At 56.7% G+C, this 24686-nt stretch overlaps 1 protein-coding gene across 4 annotated transcripts in view; it reads left to right on the top strand.

Annotated features, from left to right (window-relative positions):
* Positions 1-6254, top strand: part of EEFSEC (eukaryotic elongation factor, selenocysteine-tRNA specific) — a 310890-nt gene extending 304636 nt beyond the window's left edge. For 3 of the 4 annotated variants that reach the window (XM_066352209.1, XM_066352212.1, XM_066352210.1), the window contains exon 7: positions 5770-6254. In XM_066352209.1, coding sequence (XP_066208306.1) covers positions 5770-5960 — 191 coding nt within the window. In that variant the 3' untranslated portion in view covers positions 5961-6254. The remainder of the gene's footprint in view (positions 1-5769) is intronic. The other variant, XM_066352211.1, reaches the window with a different exon arrangement.
* The last annotated feature ends 18432 nt before the right edge of the window (positions 6255-24686 follow it).

Here is a 24686-nt window from a genome sequence, read left to right as displayed (position 1 = left end):
TGGCTGAATTCAAGGTCCTTTGTGGCCACCCAGCCATCCAATATGTCAGCACAGCCCAACTGCCAGGCATGTCCCTCTGAGCTCCGCAGCCCATCCCTGCATCACCACGATACTGAGCCCAGAGAGGGCCCTGCCCCTCGCCCTGACTCTCTCTGCCCTGTCATTTCAGCTCTCTGCAAAGCTCCTTTTTCCAGGAGGGGGGAGTGCTAGAGTGACTGGAGTTAGCTCCAGCCCCACAGGCCACCAAGGGGGCCAGTGACCTCAGCTGCTTGCAGGGTTCAGTTCCCACTGGGAGGATACAAGCCCCCCACTAGAGTGGAGGCCCCTTTTCTAGTCTGGCCCCGACATGAAAGCGACACCAGCAATTGGAGGCAATTTGCCGGCCTTTGATGGCCGTGTCAGGTCGGCACCCTCAGCCAGGGCTTGGGAAACAGTTGTGCTTCCCACATTCTTCCCTGATTACCCCCAGCCCGAGCCAAGACCCAGCAGCCTCCACCCATTGTGCCTTTGTGTGGAGCTGGCACTCGGTGAAAAAGGCCAGCTAGGCCCTGGGAGAGTGTCCCCAAGAAAAGCCATGGGCCACAGCATCACCCCCAGGGTCACACCAGCCCACCCCTCACCCACTGCTTCCTCGGTCTGGGCTCATCAGGAGTGGGGCAGAGCCACTGGGTACCAAGAGCCCCCAGATTTGGGAAGAAAGAGCAGGGAATGTCTGCTGAGGCCGTGTGGAATGATGGCCCAGTGTGAACTTCACACGTGTAGTGCATTTCCCCTCGTGCCCACTCTGCCAGGATCCCGGTCACTTGGGGTTGGGAGCCTGCTCTCTGAGCCTGGTCTTCTCCCTGGGCCACTGGCTCTCAGACCGGCATTCCCTAGGTCTGGAGACATGGGCTCCGTTGGAGCACTTCCCTTCCCTCCACTGCCCTGCACTCCTGGGTAAGACTCGATTGTTCCCTTTGTTTCCATCCCAAACCCTGTGCCTTCCTATGGAGACGGCTGAGCAGGAGTTGGCCATCTAGAAAAGACGAGAAAAGTGCTCCAGACAACTGGAGAGTCAGCTTGGTTTCTGCTGGTTGGAGCTAGGAGCGGGGTTGGAGATGGGGGCGGGGAGTGAGCAGGGCTGGGGCACAGAGCAAGGCACATGGTGATGCAGGGCGGTGGCGGCCAGGTGAGAGGACCCTACTCCTGGGAGTGTAGCCAAGCCCAGATGGGATGTCCGTGCCTTTGAGAAGCCCCCTCACTACCAGGGAGAGACCACAGCGGAGCAAAGACAGAGAGAAGGAGGTGGGCCTTCAGGAGGTTGTGGAGGGCAAATTCCTAAGCCTGTGCCTCTTGGTTACAGCTCGTGGTGCAGCAGCAGCATGGACTTCCGAGGCCAGGAAGTAGCCATGAGCAACAGCTGCCCTGAGGTTCTGCTCGGCCCCCTCTTTGCAGAGCCAGAGAGCTGCAGAGACACACCGTGGCCCAGAGGTGGCAGTGGGTTTCCTGGCCCAGGCAGCTCTGAGAGCCTTCACCTCCTGCCCTTCCTCCCGGCCCGTCTCCTGAGGGCCCTCTCCGCCTCCCTGCTGCCTGCCCAAGTCCCGTGGACCTGCAGCCAGACTGGACTGGATGAGCACTGTCTCCTCTAGGCTTAGACATGTGTGCAGGAGGACACACCAGTAGCTCCGTAGTAGGTGGCCCTGGGCATACTCAGAGTCATGGTATAAACCCTGGGAAATGGAGAACAGTATAGGGAAAAGAAAGGATTGCTTCTACATGCACTGCTAACCCCAGATGGCCTGATGGGGAGCCTTCTAGTCTCTCAGTGTCCCAGAGCTAGAGCAGAATTCTTGCTCAAATTTTGGTTCCTGCATGTTTAAATTTTACATTATAACTTAAGTCTGTGTTTGTATGACTTTAAACTCTTCTCAGGTATCACTTTTCATCTTCCACAACATTTTGCAAGAGCAAACACATGCTGGTTCTGTCCTGACTGCCCTCCCCGTAATCTCGGCATGTTCTCCCTGGGCACACAGACCTGGAATCAGGCGGCCACCCTGAGTCAGCCCATCTCTCCCTCTTCAGAGCTAAGTGACCGTGGGTCAGTTGCTATTCTTCTGGGCCTGTGTCTTCCCACTGTATTGTGAGGATTAAGCACCTCCACGCGTGGTGACACACTCCTCAGGTTGCTTGGTAGGACGGGATTCCCAGAAGTTGCTGGGTCCATGCTGTGACCGTTGGGGAAGCTTAGCAGCAGTGCCTGCCCAGCAGGACCCCATCCAGCACTGATTCGTTCAGCAGTCCTCTTTGAACGCCTGCCATAGGCGATTGTTTCAGCCACTGGGCTTATAGCGTGAGTAGAGACACTGTCCTGGCCAGATAGGACTTCTGTTTTAGCAGGGGCAGACACCCAACATCAAGCAAGGAAACAATAGCCTGTGTTAGAAGGTGATAATATGGAATATAGAGTGGAATAGAGGAGTCAGATAGCAGTAGAGTGAGGCCGAGTGGCCTCACCAGAAAGTGACATTTTCACAGTGCTTCCAAGAAGGTGAACCAGGGAACCATGGGAACTCTTGGGGGAGGAATCTCCGAATGCACAAGTGTGCGTGGGAGTGCACCTGGTGCACTGGAGCAAGGGGACAGGCCGAGAGGCCATGTGGGCCAATAGGTCAGGGGGGAAGCGGGGGAGGCAGAAGCCAAACCCGGGAGACATCCTAGGAGGGGCCGCACGTTGCTGCTCAGCCCACGTGAACTCCCAAAAGGAGGACCCTAAGCGCTCCATGAGAACAGCGCAGTCCCCCCAAAGCTCACAGGAAGTGCTTAAGAACTGGGTGGATGCTGGGCAGATGGACGTTGGTGCTCAGCTTCCACTCTCACCATCCCAACCCCCCAGATGGTGCATGGCTCCGACAGGTCTCCAGCCCTGTTTGGGGCTCTGCAGAATGGGGAGCCCTCCTCCATCCTCGAGTGTCTCACTCATTCCTGCCTAGGACCCTGCTGCAGATCCTTACCCAGACCTCCGTGTGGCCGGCCGGGTGACACCTGGCCCCTGCTCCAGCATAGCATTCTTCCTCAGAGAGGTCTGCCCTCGGCACATGGGACCTGGTCACTCTGCTTCCAGAGCACAGTGGTTTTGTTTCCTTGAGTGTCTGGTGGCTGTCTGGATTACCTTCCTGCCTTGATTTCTGTCTGCCCCTTCTCAGATTGGCGAGCTCTGGTCTGGTGCTTGCTTTCAGCGTTTGCCAGCCTCGGAGCACTGTGAGTGTTCCTGGGTGATAGGGTGGGCAGGTAGGGAGAAGCTCGGCATGGCCCAGCCTGTGTGCCGCTGAATCTGGTTGGCGTGGACAGCAGCTCCTGCCACCCCAAACTCTGACCCATCCTGTACTTCTCTCCATTTGTCACTGGCTAAGGGACAAAAGGGCCATTGCAAACAAAGCAGTTCGCTGTGACATTTGCCATGAGTCCAAACAGCTCAGCGGCCCTGGCAGACAGGTAGGTATCAGTCAGCTTTCTAGGTGTTGTGTCAGGCCTGACCATTTCAGAAGAGTGATTAAATGGCCACATCTTCACCTGTGCCAGATAGATTTTCCGGCTCTGCCTGCTTTGGGCAGGCGGAGGTATTCACTGTATGTAACGAGAGCCATCTCAGGCAAGATTGGGCCACGCCTGTCTCCCAGCCAGACGCAGACACCAGGGAGCCCCCTGCCTCTGCAGCCATCAGACCTCCTGGCACCAGAGAGAGACAGGCTGCCCATGCCATTTGTCAGTGTCTGGTGCCAGGCACCTTCTCTGTTTGCAGAAGGGAGGCCAGGGTTGTACTCAGAGATTCAGATACCTGCACGCCTGGCGCTTGCTCTTAGGGGCTGGCCTGGGGCCATTCCCACACCGTACACCCCACACCCCATCCCCAGAGGCGTACAGACCAACAGGGTGTGGAGCCTGGGATTAGATACCCTGCTGTCTGGCAGGAGGACACCTCCCCTTCGTACAGACCCCCAAGGCCCATAGCATCCTGGAGCCTCATTAACATTAGCTGTGTTCCCACCTACCCGGGTGATGCAGGCGTTGCCATGGCTAGCGGTCTCACCTCTGCCTGCGGAAAGGAAGGCTGACTACTTCCTACAGTGGCCAGGGCTGTTCCTTACCAACTCTACAGATATCCCTTGAACCAGTCTCCTAGCCACCTTTTTAAATGTCCAGGGTCCACAGGGCTGGTGTAGTTGTAGAAATCTGCTTAAAGCAGACTCCTCTTGGAGTGACGAACTGGAGGGCAGTAACCTGCCTCTGCCATCGGGTGCAAGCCAGTGATCAAATACTGGTTCTTACGGCTTACTGTGGGGCCTCAAGAGTCACAGCCCTCCTCCAGGCTCGATTTCTCAACAGCAAGCGGAAGGGGCCGCTGGAATCCTCAGCAGACATGCACGAATGCTAGTTTAAGCCACAGCTAACCTGCCCGCCCTGCACCCAGCACCCCCTGTGTGGTTGAGCCATACCAGGTCAGCTCCTCAGCACTGAAGCTTGATGCCTGAGCTCCACACTGGCTTCTCCTCAGCATTGGCACCAGCAGGACTGGGGCCAGGGAGGAGCCCCTGCAGGTGCCAGCAAACACAGAGTAGGGTACCAGTTCTAGACACCAGCCTCTGAAACCACTGGTTGATAGAGCCCCTCTGAGCAAATCGGAAGGGAGTGCCCTCTCTGAGGGACACAGAGGCCTACCAGGACCCCTTGTTTGGCAAGCAGGGTGTGGGCTGGGCTCCACTCCACTTGCCCCTCACCAGATTATGAAGGCTTCATACCCAGCTCCCCCTGGTAGAAGTCCCAGGCCCTGCCACCCACTGGACATCCCTGCTCCATACCCATCTCACGGTGTTTCCAGATTACTAGGGCAGGAAGGGAAGGATGTTTAAGGCAGAGGGAACAGTATATGTAGAGGCTCAAGTATGATAGAACCCAGGAGCAGCCCCGTGCTCCCCAAGGTTGCAGGGAAGCAGCACAGCAGTGGTGATGGGCAGGGGTCGGTGGGTGCTCGCCAGGGGTCAGCAAGAAACAGGTTTGTTCAGTATTGTGGCTGGAGGATGTGAACAGAGGGTCTGCACTAAGGTGTGGGCAAGTAAAGAGCTGGTAAGATGTGGGGATGGCACGGGGGCAGGGACAGCGTCTTCCAGGTACAGGGAGGAAGGACCCTTCACAGAAATTCCGGCCAAAGGAGTATGGTCAACACCACAGCTGCCCTCTCCTCCCACTCTCTGATCTGCTAGTGCTCCCATTGGCTAAACCCAAGTAGAGGCCAGAGGCCGTGGGTGTCCACAATATCATCAGCAGAGATCAGGCCACAGAAGGATGGAGAGTGTGGCCCCCTTGACCAGTGGGCCACAGTTTCAGGGTGAAGTCACTGAACTTGACACTTCACTGTCCAGCACCTTTGAGAGTGCTGGAAAGTTACTGAATTATAGAGGGCAGCGGGAGGACGTGGCCACTGGTGTGGGGTTAATCCCCACGGGGCCTGAGTGCGGGGTGGGTGGCTGGAGAGGGGGATGGGAGACCAAGGGGGGAGCCCTGCTGAGCTCCCAGCTGGGTGGGCCAGTAGCAGAGACTAGCACAGAGGGAGGGGCTGGCATTCGGGGATTTAGGTGGCAAAGGGGACCATAGGCCTCAGGGGTTCTCTGGCTGGGGAGGGAAGCAGAAGGATGCTGGGGCCCTGGCTCGGCCTAAGGGAATAGGAGGTGGGTCAGTAGAGGTACCCATCCAGAGTGGCAGAGTGACAGGCTTTTCCTGTATGCCTTGCAGGTGGCCTCAGCCCTGAGTCCAAGAAGATCCTGACACCTGCCTTCAAGAAGCGAAGTCGGGCCGGCAGAGGGGAGGAGGCCAAGCAGGAGGAGGGCGCAGAGCGGCCGGAGGCTACACAGCACGTGATGCTCAGCCTGTCTTTTAAGCGTTATGTCTTTGACACTCAGAAGCGAATGGTCCAGTCTCCCTGAGTGGCCCCAGGGCCACCGTGCCTGGGCCCAGACCGGGTCACAGTGCCGAATGCCCGACCAGACGTGCCTCAGCCTCCTGCAGCCTCTTCCACTGCTCTGCAGGCAGCAGGCCCCCAGGCCCAGCATTCATCTCCGGTGAGCAGGCCGGGAGCCAGCAGGAGGCCTCGTTCCTCCACCCATGCACCCTCCTGCCAGGGGACAGTGCCCAAGGAGGACTGGGACTCAGCTGGTGGCCACTGAGGCCCACTCACCACCCTGCCCCCCACCAGGAGCCGCGAATAAATGTCTCATGGTACCCCCACTGCTGGTCTTTCTGCTCTTTCCCGTGAGGGCTTCCTGCACTACCCCGCCACCCAGGAACGTCAGGGGACCGCCAGGGATCCTGCCAAGGGGGCTAGGGAGGGACCCAGTGCCGAGTCCAGGGGGCTGAGAGGTCCACAAGGTGCCCCTAACCGAGGCTGGGGAGGGACCCAGTGCCGAGTCCAGGGGGCTGAGAGGTCCACAAGGTGCCCCTAACCGAGGCTGGGGAGGGACCCAATGCCGAGTCCAGGGGGCTGAGAGGTCCACAAGGTGCCCCTAACCGAGGCTGGGGAGGGACCCAATGTCGAGTCCAGGGGGCTGAGAGGCCCACAAGGTGCCCCTAACCGAGGCTGGGGAGGGACCCAATGTCGAGTCCAGGGGGCTGAGAGGTCCACAAGGTGCCCCTAACCGAGGCTGGGGAGGGACCCAATGCCAAGTCCAGGGGGCTGAGAGGCCCACAAGGTGCCCCTAACCGAGGCTGGGGAGGGACCCAGTGCCGAGTCCAGGGGGCTGAGAGGTCCACAAGGTGCTGCCCCTAACCGAGGCTGGGGAGGGACCCAATGCCGAGTCCAGGGGGCTGAGAGGTCCACAAGGTGCCCCTAACCGAGGCTGGGGAGGGACCCAATGCCGAGTCCAGGGGGCTGAGAGGCCCACAAGGTGCCCCTAACCAAGGCTGGGGAGGGACCCAATGCCGAGTCCAGGGGGCTGAGAGGTCCACAAGGTGCCCCTAACCGAGGCTGGGTGGCCCCCAGCATCTGCTGGGCCTTCAGGAGGAGCAGGGTCCCCTGGGCAGTCAGTCCAGGATGGACACTCAAGGGGCGTCGGAGCGGCGTGAACTGGGCCCGGGCGTTGGGCTGGAGGGCTGCTCGCTTATCTGGGCACCAGGAGTCTCTGCTCCCGTGCCCTTGGGTTTGGGCTCCCCAACCTGCCCGGCACGTGGAGGTGCTGGCTTGGCACGTGGAGGCGCGGGCCCGGCACGTGGAGGCGAGGGCCCGGCACGTGGAGGCGAGGGCCCGGCACGTGGAGGCGAGGGCCCCGGCACGTGGAGGCGAGGGGCCCGGCACGTGGAGGCGAGGGCCCCGGCACGTGGAGGCGAGGGGCCCGGCACGTGGAGGCGAGGGCCCGGCACGTGGAGGCGAGGGCCCCGGCACGTGGAGGTGCTGGCTCGGCACGTGGAGGCGAGGGCCCGGCACGTGGAGGCGAGGGCCCGGCACGTGGAGGCGAGGGCCCCGGCACGTGGAGGCGAGGGCCCGGCACGTGGAGGCGAGGGCCCGGCACGTGGAGGCGAGGGCCCCGGCACGTGGAGGTGCTGGCTCGGCACGTGGAGGCGAGGGCCCGGCACGTGGAGGCGAGGGCCCCGGCACGTGGAGGCGAGGGCCCGGCACGTGGAGGCGAGGGCCCCGGCACGTGGAGGCGAGGGCCCGGCACGTGGAGGCGAGGGCCCGGCACGTGGAGGCGAGGGCCCCGGCACGTGGAGGCGAGGGCCCCGGCACGTGGAGGTGCTGGCTCGGCACGTGGAGGCGAGGGCCCGGCACGTGGAGGCGAGGGCCCCGGCACGTGGAGGCGAGGGCCCCGGCACGTGGAGGCGAGGGCCCCGGCACGTGGAGGCGAGGGCCCGGCACGTGGAGGCGAGGGCCCGGCACGTGGAGGTGAGGGCCCGGCACGTGGAGGCGAGGGCCCGGCACGTGGAGGTGCGGCCCGGCACAGCCCTCACAGCATGCTGCAGCCAGGGGTGAGTGATCCCTTGCTCCTCTGCCCCTTGTGCCCACAGCCACCCCACCTTGAGGCCTTCAGGAAAGGGTGAAATGTCGGAACTGACTGAGGGGAAATCAAAGCCTTGAAAGACATCCGTAGGATGAACATATGTTCCCACGTTCCTTTATTTGGCCTCCAGCCAGACGCAGAGGCCACCCTTTTATCTCAGTAATCAGTGCATTATGCTTTAATTTGCAAAAATGACATTAAAAATATGAACAGGGACAGGTTTCAATCAAATGACGTGGCGGTGCTGAACCCTGGAGCTTCGGCAGAGAGGAACCAGGCAGCGGCTCTGCAGAACACGCTGTCCCTGTGTGGGGCGGGGGCGGCAGGCCGGACCCTGCGGGAGGCTGCAGGGAAGGTGGCTGACCCTCAGAGGAACCCACACTTCAAGCGCCAAGCGCGGGGCGGCAGGCCGGACCCTGCGAGAGGCTGCAGGGGAGGTGGCTGACCCTCAGAGGAACCCACACTTCAAGCGCCAAGCGCGGGGCGGCAGGCCGGACCCTGAGAGAGGCTGCAGGGGAGGTGGCTGACCCTCAGAGGGCCCCACACTTCAAGCGCGGGGCGGCAGTCAAGGGCAGCTCTGAGGGCTCAGTGGGCAGGGAGCGTCGGGCAGGATACCCTCTTCCCCAGCACTGAGCGTGAACCGGGAGGAGCGTTTGGGGAGGGTGGAGCAGTGCCCGACCCTGGCTTCTGCTGCCGTGATGGAGCGCTCCCCAGGGATTTGACCCCCCAGCTCCTGGGAGCCCCACTGCCCCCTCCTGAACCCAGTGGGCCTATTGCATGGCCCTTCCTGCAGTGCGGGCCAGGCTCTGGCCTCTGTGTGGCCCTACCCTGCACCGCAGGCCGTCTCCTCAGACAGATGGTGCTGCTGAGCTGAGGCTGGTCCAGCTCGGGGAGGGCTCTGGGACCAGGTCCGGCAGCCCCAGCCCAGCCTGTCGCCCGGGGAGCAGGAAAGGCCTTTGTGAGCACCGACTGGTGCCAGGTCCTGGGCCGGCCGCCTCCCATGGCCACTCAGCCCTCTAGAGTGATTACAGATGGTTGGAGCTGGGGTTTGTCAGGATTTGCCTCTTACATGAGGAGCCTTCCATCCACCATCATGCTCAGTGTGTGAGGGGCAGAGGCTGGAGCTGCTGGGTGTCGCCGTTCCCAGCTGGGCCGTGTCCTCCCTGACCAAGGCTGTGAGGCCACCCCTCCACCAGGCTCCCTCTGGGGATAGAGAGTCGCTTGGGCTCAGCCGAAGGTCCCTGCCCTCCATGGGCTGTGTGGCCTTGGCCACGTCACTGTCCCTCTTTCCCAGTAAGGGGCCATGTGACCCAGTGGAGGAGCCTCCCAGTGGACATAGAGGGGTGCTTAGTGAGTAGGAGCTAGTTCTGGGACAGAGCCATGGGGGCAGAGACATGAGCAGACACAGGGTGGACTCGAGCCACTGCCTGGCTTAGTCCTCGCCCCTCTGCTTCCTGTGGCCCCTCTGCCCCTGTGGCCCTGGGCAGACCCCTAACTTCTGTGCCTGTGTGTCCCATGTACAAAGGAAGAATGAAAGCAGCTGTGCAGTGGGCTTGTTCAGTCACCTGGGCACAGTGCTGGCCACCATATTACCCCCGGCCCTGGGACGGGGGCCAGCAGACTCAGTCCCCACTGAGAGACCAGGGCCTCCAAACCCCTCAGAAGTGATGCAGCAGCCCAGACCTGGCACTGCCCATTCCTCCGGGGTCTCTGCGAAGGTCCCGTTATCAATCCATACCTTTTTCCTGAAGACGGCACTCCTCAAAGCCGAGGGAAGGAGGGGGCTCAGGTGCAGGGACTGAGGTACAGAGGGGAGGGCAGCTTGTGACTATGCTGCAGGGAGGTGGCCTTTGTTGTGGCCAGGTGCCCCAGGAGGGGCCTCTATCTGGCTTGAGATCAGTTGAAACCTGAGTGCCAGTGAGCCAGGTGGGGCCAGGGCACAGCCTTTGAAGGGGAAGCGCAGTGGGGCTGGTGGGCAAGGGTGGAGCCAGTGCCCTGCGTTCTGAGGGCTGTGCCCCTTCTCCTGGCTATGCTCTGCTAAGCCCGCTGCAGCCACTGTCGTATGCATAAACTCACTAAAGCTGCTTACAGGGGCTGCCTGGGAAGTGTCACTCCAATGTTACAGGTGGGGGTGGGGCGGGGACTGGATTCAGCTGGCCCAGCCATTGCCTCGGGTAAACTAGGACTTGAACTAAGGTTCTGGATGACTCTAGAGTCCCCCTGACTCTAGTACCTTGGGTGTGTCCTTGGAACGAGGTGACCCCTGGAGCCCTACTTTGGACATGTCCTGCACCCCCACCTGCCGCGCCCATCCAGAATGAAGACACAGGCGGGCACCCTGCCACAGACTGGGGCGGGAGGGGAGCCGTGATTGGCAGGCCTTGGACCAGCCAGGCTAATGCACTAGCAATGAGATAAGGCTTATCTAGAAATGTCCCTGGAATCAAGACTCTGATGGAAACAGGCTTCTGGGTTAATGTATTTTTGATAGATAAAGCCTTGTAAAGAGGAAGTCCTAGGAGCCCGGGGCAGGGGCAGCCTCTGTTTTCCTAGTAGTGTGTGTGTGTGTGTGTGTGTGTGTGTGTGTGTGTGTGTGAGTGTGTGTGTGTGAGTGTGGATGTGGGGCTGGGTCTGTGTGTGTGGATGTGAGTGGATATGAGAGTGGATGTGGGGCTGGGTGTGTGTGTATACGTGTAGGGGTGTGGGGGGTTGGGGTGTAGGTGTGGGGTATGTGGGGGAGGTGTGGAAGTGTGCCTCTGTGTCCCAGGTGTCTGTGTGTGTCACTGTCTGGGGGTGTAAAGCCAGCAGCCAGGGCCACCATCACAGCTGCCCGGCTCATGCAGGTTCGCATTGGATTCGGACAGTCGGTAAAGAAACAACGGAGCCAAAAACTGGTGGGCTGTCATCTTTAATTCTAGCTTGCACCCGGCCGGTAAGTAAAAACATACACTGGGCTCCAAAACCCACTCACATTCAGTGCTCACAAAGCTACTGACTTATCCGAGTTTCCTAGAATCAAAGGTTTCTAGCTCACCAGACTTATTCACCTCTGTTCCCCATCTCCTTCCTTCTCCCCGCACAAACTCTGTATAAACTGGCTTCTCACTCAACACTCCGCCATCTTGGCTGCTTCTCCTGGCCTCCTCTACGTGGCCTTCCTCTGCTCTCTGCTCTCTGCTGTCTCCTCTAATGATAATCTCAGGAACCAAGAGAGCAAGCTCCTATTCTGCCCCTATTTTATAGTGTAGAAATCCAAACCTTTAATCCAATATACATAATAGGGAAGTCTCTAATACAAAGTCACTTAACTGGGGCATGATGGGATTGTACCACCCCACATCAAAAAGGGTGGGAAAGGCTTAATCCCAAAACCAAGCCCCAGGCTACAAGGATTCTGCCTGCCCACAGCCCACAGAGACACACATTAATATCACCTGGGCAACGGCCTCCTCGTGGGCAGCGCCATCTTTAACAAAGTGAGCATAATACATTTTATCTGCCCAACAGGGGGTGTGTATGTATTGTGTGTACTCAGCAAGGGTGTGTTGAGCTGTGTGTCTCCGGTGTGTCTGTGGGAGGACGGTGAAGAAGGGTACGGGGCCAGTGTGCATGGGGAGGTGCCCTGAGTCTCCAGGGCCTTTGTTGTTTGGGCCACAGGGGCTTGCAGGTTGGCGGGGCGTCTTCCTCGGGACTTGGTGGGGTGGGAGGGGTGCTCCTCACCCCTACTCCTCAGACCCAGTGATCCCCCAAAGTAGTCCTGGACCCTCTGGGTGCTGGCTGACCGTTGGGTTAATCCAAACCTCCCGGCTTTCTCCACCTGGACAGTCTCCACATGGGGTTTAGCTCTCCAGGGCTCCTTCCAGAGGCCAAGGCCAGCCCCGCTGATGACTTCCTAGCTCCTAGTTCACCCACAGCTGGTCATGACTGGGGTGATGGATGGCCTCAGGCCGAGGGGCCACTGGGGCAAGCTCTTGAAGAGAGAGAAGGAGTTTTCCAGGGAGAGGAAGGGTGACATTCTGGCAGAGGGAACAGCAGGAGCGAAGGCTCTAGCAAGAAGGCTTGCTGGGACTTGAAAGAAGAGAAATGAGGTCACGGCTCCCCAGTCCCTGCAGCCCCCGCCGCCGCCACCCGCCCCCGCTGGGCTCCTGGGAACCTCCACACAGGTGACCCTGATTAAGAAGAGTAATTACCACCTGGCTGAGAATGGAATCCAGCAAGCCATTAATTGGCTCAGGTTAGCCAGCACAAGAAAGCCGCAGAGGCAGCTGGGGGGGTTGGGGGTGTACTGTGGGCGCCCTGGGGGCAGCTGACCCCAGGTCTGGGCTTACGGGGTGTGCTGTGGGAGCCAGTGCCTCTACTGAGCACCAGTGGCAGCTGTGGAGACAGGCTGTTACGGTCCTGAGGGCCAGGTGGAGACACTATGTCAGTCAAGGTTTCAAGAGACCCTCTGGCCCCCAACTTCCCTCTAGCTCTGGACACTTAAACGCTGACTCTCCGGGGCTCACCAGAGGGGCAGAGACTGTGGGTTGGAGGAAGGCCCCCAGGATTGGCCGGCGATTGACAGAGCGAGCCTAGGAGAGGGGGAAGTTCAGGCTAAGGCTCTGGGGGCAGAAGAGGGCGTCTGGGAAGGTTTAAGGGTTCAGCATGGGAGTCGGGAGGGATTCAGGAAGAGCTCCAAAGTAGTATTGCAGATTCATTGAGTGCCTCCTGTGTGCTGGGCCCTGTGCTCACAGGTTGCGGCTGGGCAGGAGCAGCCTGGCCCACACCCCCTGCCAGCCCCGTGAGGTGGCCCGCAGCCCTGCGCCCAGGCAGCCTCTCCCGTGCAGTGCTGCTCTCAGACGGAGCTAAACGCGACCCCACTCCCACCCAGGCCAGCAGGTCAGAGGGCGTGTGCCCGGAGTCTCCCTCTGTGTCCCGCCACAAGGTATTGCTCAATCCCCCACATGTTATCACCGGGTCTGGTGGGGAGACGGCACGGCACAGAGAAACGGCCACTTCCTGTGGCCATAGCTGGGGCTCCAGATAAAGGCCAGCCAGACGCCCAGGCCAACCTGGGGAGGTTGGGATAAGGGGCCAGCGTCAGCCGCCCACCTCGCCCCTCAAGGGACACCCCACAGACTCAGCCCTGAGCCTCTAGACTTCCTACACAGTCAAGACCTCACCAGTGGGCAGGGCCAGGCTGCTAACTGCCATCTCGCTCCTGTTGGCCAGAACCTCTGCTTCCCTAACCTGCACAACCCCCACTCCCTCCCCACGGTGGGTTCTATCAACTTACTCAAGTCCATTGAGCCCCATCCCCAGTTGAGGCAGTGAGCACCGAGGGTGCCTGTGACCGGCACCTGCGTCACAGCTGTGCTCACTGGGCTGACCAGCAAGCCTCAGAAGGGCCCTCTGAGCCCTTGGGGCCTGTACACCTTGCCTCCCAGTCCCCTCCGTTCATTCCTCCCGCCAGCCTCTGCCTCTGTCCCCACAGCCATTTCTTTCTTTCCCTTCTTGGTGGCCTTGGCTCCAACCAAGGTCCAGTTCGCTTCTCCCGCCTGCCACACCCTGAGGCCAGGGCCCTGCCCTAAACAGCAGACCATCGTGGGGCAGGTTGGAAGCGGAGCTGGGGGTATGGTCTGTCACCTGTCACCTAGAAAAGACACTGGTAGAATCCAGTGAGCTCTCCTTCCATTACCTCCTCGCATTCTCCACCCTGGCACCTGCCCTTCCACCCTCCCAGCCCCATCCTGCAGCCTCTTGTCAGAGCGCCTCCTTGTCCTGTCTCTCAAGTTTCTTCTAATGGGTGACAGGGACTGAGAGGAGCTGTCGGCTGGCGGTACAATGTGGGGCTAGACCAAGTAGGGTGCAAAACCCACGACTTCCCCCAAAGCCTCAGGAAGAAGCCTTGGAAGCTGAAATTTCCCAAGGTCCCAGGGCTAGGGCCGCAGACCAGGTCACAGGTGCCCGTATCCCGACCATCGTCTGCCCCCCAGTCCCGAGGTCCCAGGGCTGGGGCCGCAGACCAGGTCACAGGTGCCCGTATCCCGACCATCGTCTGTCCCCCAGTCCCGAGGTCCCAGGGGCCGCAGACCAGGTCACAGGTGCCCGTATCCCGACCATCGTCTGTCCCCCAGTCCCGAGGTCCCAGGGGCCGCAGACCAGGTCACAGGTGCCCGTATCCCGACCATCGTCTGTCCCCCAGTCCCGAGGTCCCAGGGGCCGCAGACCAGGTCACAGGTGCCCGTATCCCGACCATCGTCTGCCCCCCAGTCCCGAGGTCCCAGGGCTGGGGCCGCAGACCAGGTCACAGGTGCCCGTATCCCGACCATCGTCTGCCCCCCAGTCCCGAGGTCCCAGGGGCCGCAGACCAGGTCACAGGTGCCCGTATCCCGACCATCGTCTGCCCCCCAGTCCCGAGGTCCCAGGGGCCGCAGACCAGGTCACAGGTGCCCGTATCCCGACCATCGTCCGTCCCCCAGTCCCGAGGTCCCAGGGCTGGGGCCGCAGACCAGGTCACAGGTGCCCGTATCCTGACCATCGTCTGCCCCCCAGTCCCGAGGTCCCAGGGCTGGGGCTGCAGACCAGGTCACAGGTGCCCGTATCCCGACCATCGTCCGCCCCCCAGTCCCGAGGTCCCAGGGCTGGGGCCGCAGACCAGGTCACAGGTGCCCGTATCCCGACCATCGTCCGTCCCCCAGTCCCGAGGTCCCAGGGCTGGGGCCGCAGACCAGGTCACAGGTGCCCGTATCCTGACCATCGTCCGTCCCCCGGTCCCGAGGTCCCAGGGGCCGCAGACCAGGTCACAGGTGCCCGTATCCCGACCATCGTCCGTCCCCCAGTCCCGAGGTCCCAGGGGCCGCAGACCAGGTCACAGGTGCCCGTATCCTGACCATCGTCTGCCCCCCAGTTCAGCACCCAAGCGGGACCTCCCAGGCCAGTCCCCTGCTCTGTCCCTACACTGCCACCACTGTCCTGATGGCTAACCTTACCAGCACCCTTAGACTATGACCTTCTCCTTCACCATTAACACCAGACCTGCCTAAATGCCTGCGGGGAGGACTGTCCGGAGGAAAGGTCTTAGGAAGAAACATGAGGCAGTTGGCCCAGATGGAGGTGCCTTAACCAAGACCAAGTGAGGGGTGAGGGGGTGAGGGTGAGGGGGTGATGGTAAGGAAGTGAGGGTGAGGATGAGAGGTGAGGGGGAGAGGGGAGGGTAAGGAGGTGAGGGGGAGAGAGTGAGGAGGTGAGGGTGAGGATGAGGATAAGGATGAGAGGTGAGAGGGTGAAGGTGAAGAGTGTGAAGGTGGGGGTGAGGGTGAGGGGTGAGGAGGTGAGGGGGAGGATGACAAGGTGAGGGGTAGGGATGCAGGGTGAGGGTGAGGGATAAGAGTGAGGGGTAACAGTGAGGGGTGAGGTGCAAGCTGAACTGAGAGTGGGTGTGGGTCAGTGAAGAGTAGGAGGAGGGGGAGGCAGATAGGGAATGATCAGGAGGTACAATCACCGGCCATAGCATGGATGGGGCGGGGGCGGGAGCAGGAGGGAGGGGTCCAGGATGCCTGGTAGCCCAACAGCCGGGCGAAACTGGGCAGGACACCTTGATGACTCTGTACGGGACTCCTGAGCTACACTCTGGGGTCCTTGGGCAGCAGTCTGGCTGGAGACAGAGAGGGGTCATGGCACATTCATGTAAGGCCAAGGAAATGTGTGAGACCAAGGAGGGAGGAGAGGGAGAAGGGAAAGGGGCCCAAGACAAGTTGGGAGGAAAGCCCAAGCTGAGGCTCAGGCAGCAGCAAGTGAGACCGGAAGGAAGTAGAGAAGGCAGTCCAGGGGAGCCAGGGTCTCCTCTGAGGTGGAGATGGGAGAAGGCACGCTGGCCAGGGCTGGTAGATACTGCTTGGAAAATGCTCCAGGTCAGAGCAGGGTGCACCCAGGGTGGGTGGGCAGGGTTTGGTAGAAGGGGGCTGGCACCTCAAGGTGGCACCTGGCAGGACTGCTGTGTAGTGGTTGTGGTGCGAGATGAAACATTTCGCTTTCTGATCAGATGTGGAGCTGGATAATTGAGTGGGTGATAGCCCCGATCAGCAACAGCTTGCTGGTTCTGTTTTCAAAGGGGTAAAGGAAATGCGCTTCTATCCAGGTCCGGGGGCCCTCACAGAAACCCAGCGCCTCCTGAGCTGAACCCAAGCTAGTCAAGGCTCACCACCTTCCCTGCCCCTGAGGGGACCCCACGTTCTCTGACCTTTGCCCTCCCTGCTCCTTCTGGGCCCACTCACACTCGGCCTCTGCGGGGTCTCAGACCAGGCTTCTCCTCCCTCTGGGCCTCAGGGCTCTCCTCCCAGATGGCTCCTGATGGCCAGAGTGAGAGGAAGGACCCAGAAAGTGCTTAGACAGGAGGCCGAAGCTCAGAAGGAGGTGTCTTAGCCATCAGGGGGGCAGACCTGTCCTGTCCAACATCCCAGCACTGCGGCCCTGAGCTTGCGAATGGGAGCCTCTCTGAGGACGTCCTTCACAGAAGGGAAAGAAGAGGACTTGGTCCTCTGCATCTCAACCAGCACAGGGAACCCTGGGGCTGGAGTGACCGCCCTTTGGGGAACTTAGAGTCTGGATGCACATGTGAATATGTTGGCCGGCCAGGGCTACTCCCACCCTGTGGACAGCAAACGGGCCGTGATAAGGAGAGACAGTTGTCAGAGTCACGGGGCACCACTGATAAGACAGACAAACATCTCCAAGGGCCGGAAGGTGGCGAAGAGAGGCCAGTCCTGGGGATGCCCACAGCTAGGGTAGAAACGCCAAGGCTGCTGTTTCTAAACAGGACCCTCTGTCTCCTGGTGGAAGCTCCCACCGGAGCGGCTGGGCAGCCGCTGTACATGGGCTGGGGAGGGAGGGCCAAGCCGGAGGTCCCCTTCCAGGACCTTCCAACAGGCCGGAGTCCCACCTTGCCTCCAGCCTCCTCTGCCCACCCACGGGCCCCACCTTAGCCACAAACAGCTCCAAGCAGGTTCTTAGGGCATGCTCGAATGCCAGCTCCTCTCCACCATCCCACCCTTCCTCCTGCTGGGCCCCTGCCGAGTACCCTTCCCCACCAGGTCAGTCCTCACTGTTCCAGGTACAGCTTGCTCCTAAAAGGGTGACCGTCCAGCTAAAAAGAGATAATTCTGGGAAACTGGAACTGTCACCACATGGGGGTGGGGACAAGGGGGGGGACTGTCACTTACATGTGATAGTCCTGACTCAGTGTGCCATCTGCTTTCTCTCAGGGAGCCCTCATGAAGCCCTGCAAAGTGAGAGTCCTCACCCGCATTTCACCAGCTGACTGAGCCCCAAAGAGGCCAAGCCACCCGCCTCACATGTCACAGATGGCAGTCAGTTGGGTTCTGGCTTTGGGCTCAGGAACGTACTGCACAGGCAAGAATTTAGTCAGGAGCTATGGGAGCTGGGAACCCGTGACAGAAATGACGACTTGGCCAGCACTGATGACTTGAAGCCCTACACCCAGCACCCCTTTCGGCTCAGGCCCCAGAGGCGCTTTAAGGTTGTGGTCTCAAGACTCCTTGAGGACTCACACACAGTCACCCGGACGTAGGTGGAGCATGGAGGCTCGACAGCAGGCTTGAAAGGGCCCAGGTCCTACACCCTTCCCGGGCGTTGCTATCAGCATGTATTGTGATCGGTCCTAGTTCACAGGTACAGGGTCCGGGCTCAGCGGGAGGACAGTGCCTCGGCAGGTCACAGGTACAGAAGCCCCGGTGTCTCCGGCTCCAGGACCACCACCCCACAGAGTCCCAGGTTAGCCGGGTTTCTCCTGACTGGCTTCAGCTCTCCAGAGTGTGGGATGGTGGAGGCCAGCACCTCACGGGCTTCTTTTGCTGGAGCCAGCGACAGCAAGGGCCTCTCCTCTGGCCAGGCCTGCCGAGCTGGCGGATACAAACTCGAATCTGCTCTGGCCATCTTGTCACCACAAGGGGCTGAAGTCTGTGCCACAGAGGAATGATGTCTACACTGAAGAAGACTGGTGGAGAGATAGAGATCCCTGAGGGCCTCACCTGAACACCTAGATCTAGCGATGCCTGAAGCCAGCCAGAACTCTCTTTATATGAAGCAGTGATGAAGGAGGAAGGACTCGAAGGGCTGACTGAGTTAGTTTGAAAAGTAACAAACCACGAGCTGTTCAGCCCCTTTATCAACTCCCTGAAATCGCTTGCAACACAGGCAAGAAAAACGGGATGTGTGACCAGCCGAGGACAGACAGTCCAAACGTCCCCTTGCACCCCCTCCTCTCCTGGAGACCCGAGAGCCACGCAGGCCTGCAGAAAAGAAGTCAAGGAACTCAGGCACTCGTCAAGGGAAAGCTAAAGCTGTAAAGGTTAGAAGACTCAGAAACACCAACTTTGGGGAGCTCCTGTTTTTTGTTTTTTATATATTAATTTTAATGCAGTGACATTGATATATCAGGGTACATCTGTTCCGAGAAAACATCTCCAGATTACTTTGACATTTGATTATGTTGCATACCCCTCACCCAAAGTCAAACTGTCTTCCGTCACCTTCTGTCTGGTTTTGGGTCACGCTGCTCGACTGGCTAGCAAACCCCCTTCCTCCAGCACTGGGCTGAGCGTCTTTGTCCCCCGGGAGTCGTCTTCTCTGTTCCCTGCAGCAGTGAGTAGGTTCCCTTTGTTGTTGAAGACTGCTGGAGTGGGCTCTCGTTTTGTGATGCATACAGAGCACACGGGCAAAAGCAGTCAACTGTACTCCTCACCTGTCTGGGCCAGTCTGGACCGTGCCCTGGGTCCTGGCTGCAGTTTCCCAGACCCCCAGGGGCCCGTGTGTGCCGTCGTGTACCCGTGGTCTTCAGTCCTGCCAGCCCTGGGAGTCTTTTCCCGTGACCGGTGCTCACGCCCAGCTGTGCAGCCTTGGGCAGGTCCTTCTCCCTCCCTTGTTAAGCACACAGCTGCCCCCTGGCCTGGGGGATGCTCAGCCTCTCACCTCTGCCGGTCTCCCCAGCAGCCCAGCAAGACTGGGCACAGATCAGCACCCTGGATCAATCCTCACAGCCACCCACCTGCCTGGCCCCCTAAGATCTGGCTCTACCACGAGTGCACCGCCATGTGGCGCAGGTAGGTTTGTTCCACATGGCGGCATCGTCACATGGCAGATTGCGTGTAAAAATATCAATGTTTCCCACTTGCTAACTTTACTGACAGCCACTTACTTGCTCATGACTTAGTGCTCATCTGAGAGCTGGTGATGACAATAGCCGCGCCTCATCTGACCCATCTACAGGTCCAATGTCACTCTCAGAACCTCCCCAAAGTTCTCCTCTCCTCAGCCCACTGCCACTGGCCTGGCCAGACCTTTGCAGTCTCCTCTCAACGGTCCCCTGCTCCATCTCGCTCCTGTCAGCTCTCTCATAGCAGACAGGCAGATCCTGTTCACACCTGTCAGGTCACATCTCCCCTTTGTGACAACCCTCCCTGTTCCCTCTCTCCCCTCAGGGTAAAGGCCAACATCCTCACAATGACCGTGTACCACCTGTTCTGGGACTTCCTGACCTCCTATTCTAACCTCCCCCCTTCCCCACCTGTGCCAGCCCACTGGCCGCCTACCTCAGGGCCTTTGTACCTGCTGACCCTCTGCCCCCAGACAGCCTCCAGCCTGCCTCACTCTCCTCAGTGAGGCCCTGCCTGAGCACCTCAGTAGAAGTCCTCCCCCACGCCACTCACACCTTCTGCTTTAGTTTTCTTCCTGCTATGTATTACCTTCTAACGCACCGAATAGTTTGCTTATTTACCCCACTCATTGTCAGTGTCCCCATGTGCATGTGAGGTCCAGAGACAGTTTCTGTCCCCAGTTCCTGGCACAGCACTTCACACACGCTGGGTGCCTCACACGCATGGGGCACTTGTGGGCTACTGACAGTTAAATGAGTCAGTCCATGTTGAGTCCTTGGACCCCGTCAACACAGCTGGTTTTATCATTGCTATTGCTGCTGTTTCTGACCACTCTCGCCTGACAGAAATGCCCCAGGGCAGCCTTAACCATGAAGGACAGTTGGCCTCAGACTCCAGTTTCATCACTGGCAGTACCCCATTTTATACGCATTCTTTGTTTTTCTGTTTTTGTTTTTGGGTTGCTTTTGTTGTTGTTGTTGTTTTGAGAGAGATACAGGGATAGACAACAGGAAGGGAGAGAGATAAGAAGCATCAACTTGTAGTTGTTGATTGCCTTCTCATATATGCCTTGACCAGGGGGCTCCAGCTGAGCCAGTGACCCCTTGCTCAAGCCAGCGACCCTGGGCTCAAGCCAGTGACCATGGGGTCATGTCTATGATCCCATGCTCAAGGCAGCAGCCCTGCGCTCAAGCCAGTGAGCCTATGCTTAAGCCGGATGAGCCTGCACTCAAGCCAAGGACATTGGTTGGGGTTTCAAAACTGGGTCCTCAGCATCCCAGGCTGATGCTCTATTCACTGCGCCCCTGCCTGGTCAGGCTACATATATCGTAGAGTTGCAGGAGAAGGCAAGGGAAAGGGGAAGCAGAGACACCCACAGAGGACACAGGTTCCCCTGAGGATAACCTCAGCCTTGTCCCTCCTCCTCTTTCCTGCCCAGGATACTGTGGTGAGTGCAGTTCAGGGTTTACAGGTTTAGACCCAGACACCTGAGCAGGTAAATTAATAGTTTAGAACAAGAGTTGTTCAGAGGCTGAGTGATGGAAAGAAGGGCTGGTGGGTCCTAGGAACCCGGAAGGGAGTGTGAGCAGGAAAGCCTGCAGGTGTCAGCTGTATCTAGGTCTCAGCCTGACCATGGGACCATCCTGATGGGTCCCGGGTGTTTAGGAACATCTGTGTACAACTCTGTGTACAGGAGCTGGGGTAGACTGGAGGCTGGGCCACCTGTGGGGGAGTCTGTGTGCACACGCGTTCAGGTGAGGCTGATCGCACATCTGGGCCAGGCTGTGCACACAGATGCATATGCCTCTTGTCAGATGATTCTGGAGAGTGCACAAGGGTCGGTGAGTCCTGCACGCTACATCCATGAACAGTGTTTGTAGGGGTTTTTGTTTGTTTGTTTGTTTGTTTTTTGTATTTTTCTGAAGCTGGAAACGGGGAGAGACAGTCAGACAGACTCCCGCATGCGCCCGACCGGGAACCACCCGGCACGCCCACCAGGGGGCGACGCTCTGCCCACCAGGGGGCGATGCTCTGCCCCTCTGGGGAGTCGCTCTGTCGTGACCAGAGCCACTCCAGCGCCTGGGGCAGAGGCCAAGGAGCCATCCCCAGTGCCCGGGCCATCTTTGCTCCAATGGAGCCTCCGCTGCGGGAGGGGAAGAGAGAGACAGAGAGGAAGGAGAGGGGGAGGGGTGGAGAAGCAGATGGGCGCCTCTCCTGTGTGCCCTGGCCGGGAATCGAACCCGGGACTTCTGCATGCCAGGCCGACGCTCTACCACTGAGCCAACTGGCCAGGGCCTGTTTGTAGGTTTTGGTGAGATTCTGTGCACATATGTGGTGTATATGTGTGAGTGTGGCTATATGGACATGTGTGTGTGAGGCTGTGCACGTGTTTGTCACATCTCGTTCTAAGCATGACCTAGAGGGCTTTAGAGTCAGGCAAACTTGAACACTATTCTGCACACTCTAACATATATCACCTATGCCTCAATCTCCTCTCTGGAAACTGGGATCCTACCATTGCTGCCTTGGGTGGTTTGCAAAGGTTTGGAAGACTTGATTTTATTCACTGAGTCGAAGGTTAACTGTCTTTATCATGCTCTCACCTCATCTGTCACTATTTCTCAGCCTGTCTCTGGGCCTCTGAGTCACCAGTACCACCTCCCCGAGACCAGGAACCCCAATACCCTCCCACATCCAGCGTAGCCATCACCTCTGTTCCCATACACATTGCATTTTGCATTAGTCAAAATGATTTAAAAAAAATTTTAATGATAGAAATTTTGAAGTTTGATAACCTCAAGTTTTGGCAAAGAGGCTGTATGATGGGAATGCTCCTCTTGCTATGAGGTGTGGCCATCCGCACAGCTGCTCTGCGTAGCAACCTGCCACACACCTGTATGCATACAAAGGAGGAAGCACAGGAAAGCACGATCCGTATTCATCAACATGGAGCGGACACACCCAGTCCGTGAGGGACAGCCATGGGTGAAATACACTGCACTGTGTAGAAGAAATGAACTCTGAGTGTCCTGTGATAGATCCTAAACACAGGTGAAAGTAAATTGCAAAAGGATGCATATACAATTATATCTTTTACACCTTTTTTCAATTACAGTTGACATTCAATATTATTTTTTATTAGTTTCAGGTGTACAGCATAGTGGTCAGACAATTATATAATTTGTGAAGCAACCCTCCCAATAATTCTCATACCCACCTAGCAACGTGCCTAGTTATCACAATATTATTGACTATACTCCCTTTGCTGTACTTGACAACTCCATGTCTATTTTGTAACTAACAATTTGTACTTCTTAAGCCTTCACCTTTCACCCAGTCCCTCAACCCCCATCCCATCTAGCAACCATTGGTTTGTTTTCTGTATCTATCAGTTTATTTATGTTGTATTTGTTCATGTATATTGTTCATTAGGTTCCACATAGGAGTGAAATCATATGATATTTGTCTTTCTGTCTTTCTCTGACTGACATTTCATTTAACATAATGCCCTCTAGGTCCATCCGCATTGTCACAAATGGTAAGATTTTCATCTTTTTTATGGCCGAGTAATATTCCATATGTACCACTTCTTTATCCAATTGTCTATTGATGGGCACTTGAGCCACTTCCAGTCTTAGCTATTGTAAACAATTCTGCAATGAGCATAAGGGTGCATACATTATACTCATGAGTGGAATTGCTGGGTCATACGGTAAATCTATTTTTAAATTTTTGAGGACCCTCCATACTATTTTCCACAGTGGCTGCACCAATTTGCATTCCCACCGACAATGCACGGAGTCTCCCTTTTCTCCACATCCTCGCCAGAAATTGTTATTTGTTGGTTCATTGATGATAGCCATTCTCACAGGTGTGAGGTGATATCTTATTATGGTTTTAATTGGTATTTCTCTGATGATTAGTGACTTTGAGCATCTTTTCATAAGTTTTTTGGCTATTTTATATTCTTTTTTTATAAATGTCTATTCAGTTTCTCTGCCCTGTGTAAAAGTGTAAAAGATATCATTGTGTATTGTTTGGGGGTTTTCTTGTCGTTGTTGAGTTGTGTGAGTTCTTTATAAATTTTGGATACTAACAACTTATTAAATGTATCATTGGCAGATTTCTTCTTTCATTCAGTAGGTTATCTTTTCATTTTCTTGATGGTTTTCTTTGCTATGAAAAACTCTTTAGTTTGATGTAGTACAATTTCTTTATTTTTTCTTTTGTTTCCCTTGCCCTGGGAGATGTATCAGAAAAAAAAATATTACTAGGAGCATTGTCAGAGATTTTACTGCCTATGTTTTTTCTAGGAGTTTTGTGGGTTTGAGTCTTACATTTAAGTCTTTAATTCATTTTGAGTTCATTCTTATATATGGTGTAACATGGTATAGTTTTATATTTTGCATGTATCTGTCCAGTTTTCCTAACACCATTAGTTGAATAAACTGTCTTGACCCCATTATATAATCTTGCCTTCTTGGTCACAAATTAATTGACCATATAGATGTCAGTTTATTTCTGAACTCTCTTTTCTGTTCCATTGATCTATGCATTTGTTTTTATTCCAGTACCATGTTGTTTTGATTACTATGACCTTGTAGTATAGTTTGATATCAGGTAGTGTGATACCTCCAGCTTTGTTCTTTTTTCTCAAGATTTCTGTGGTTATTGAGGATCTTTTGTGGTTCCATATAAATTTTTGGGATTATTTGTTCTACTTCTGTGAAAAATACCATTGATAGAAATTGCATTGAATCTATAAATTGTTTTGGGGAGTATGGACATGTTAACAATGTTAATTCTTCCTATCCATGAGCATGGTATATACTTTCATTTATTTGTACATTCTTCAGTATTTTTCTTTAAAGTCTTATTTTTTTGAGTAAAGGTCTTCACCTCCTTGGTTAAATTTATTCCTCAATATTTTATTATTTTTATTGTAAATAAGACTTTTTAAAAATTTCTCTTTTTGACAGTTAATTGTTGGTGTATAAAATGTGACTAATTTCTGAATATTATTTTGTATTCTGCTACTTTACTAACTTCATTTATCACTTCTAGTACCTTTTCAGTGGAAAAACTACTAGATTATATATGTATAGTATCATGTCATTAGCAAATGACAGTTTCACTTCTTCCTTTCCAATTTGAATGCCTTTTATTTCCTCTTCTTGCCTGATTGCTGTGGCGTGGACTTCCAATACTATGTTTTTTTATATATGTTTTTATTTTTAATTTATTGTGTTAACATGGTTTCAAGTGCCCCATTCAATAACACCCTCTACCCACTGCATTATGCCCCCCATGCCACAAGCAAAGTCTCTTTTCACCCTTGTTTCACCCGCATTGCCCCCCTACCTTCACCCCCTTTTCCTTCTGGGAATTGTTATCCTGTTGTCTATATCTATATGTCATGTATGTATAATTTTGGCTAAATCCCTTCACCTTCTATGATCCTGTTCCCTTATCCTCCTTCCCTCTGACAGCTGTCTATCTGTTCCCTGTG

This window comes from Saccopteryx leptura, chromosome 11 (assembly GCF_036850995.1).
Source record: "Saccopteryx leptura isolate mSacLep1 chromosome 11, mSacLep1_pri_phased_curated, whole genome shotgun sequence".
Classification (NCBI taxonomy): Eukaryota; Metazoa; Chordata; class Mammalia; order Chiroptera; family Emballonuridae; genus Saccopteryx; species Saccopteryx leptura.
Note: the sequence above shows the minus strand (reverse complement) of the source record. Positions and strands in the feature narration are given on the sequence as shown.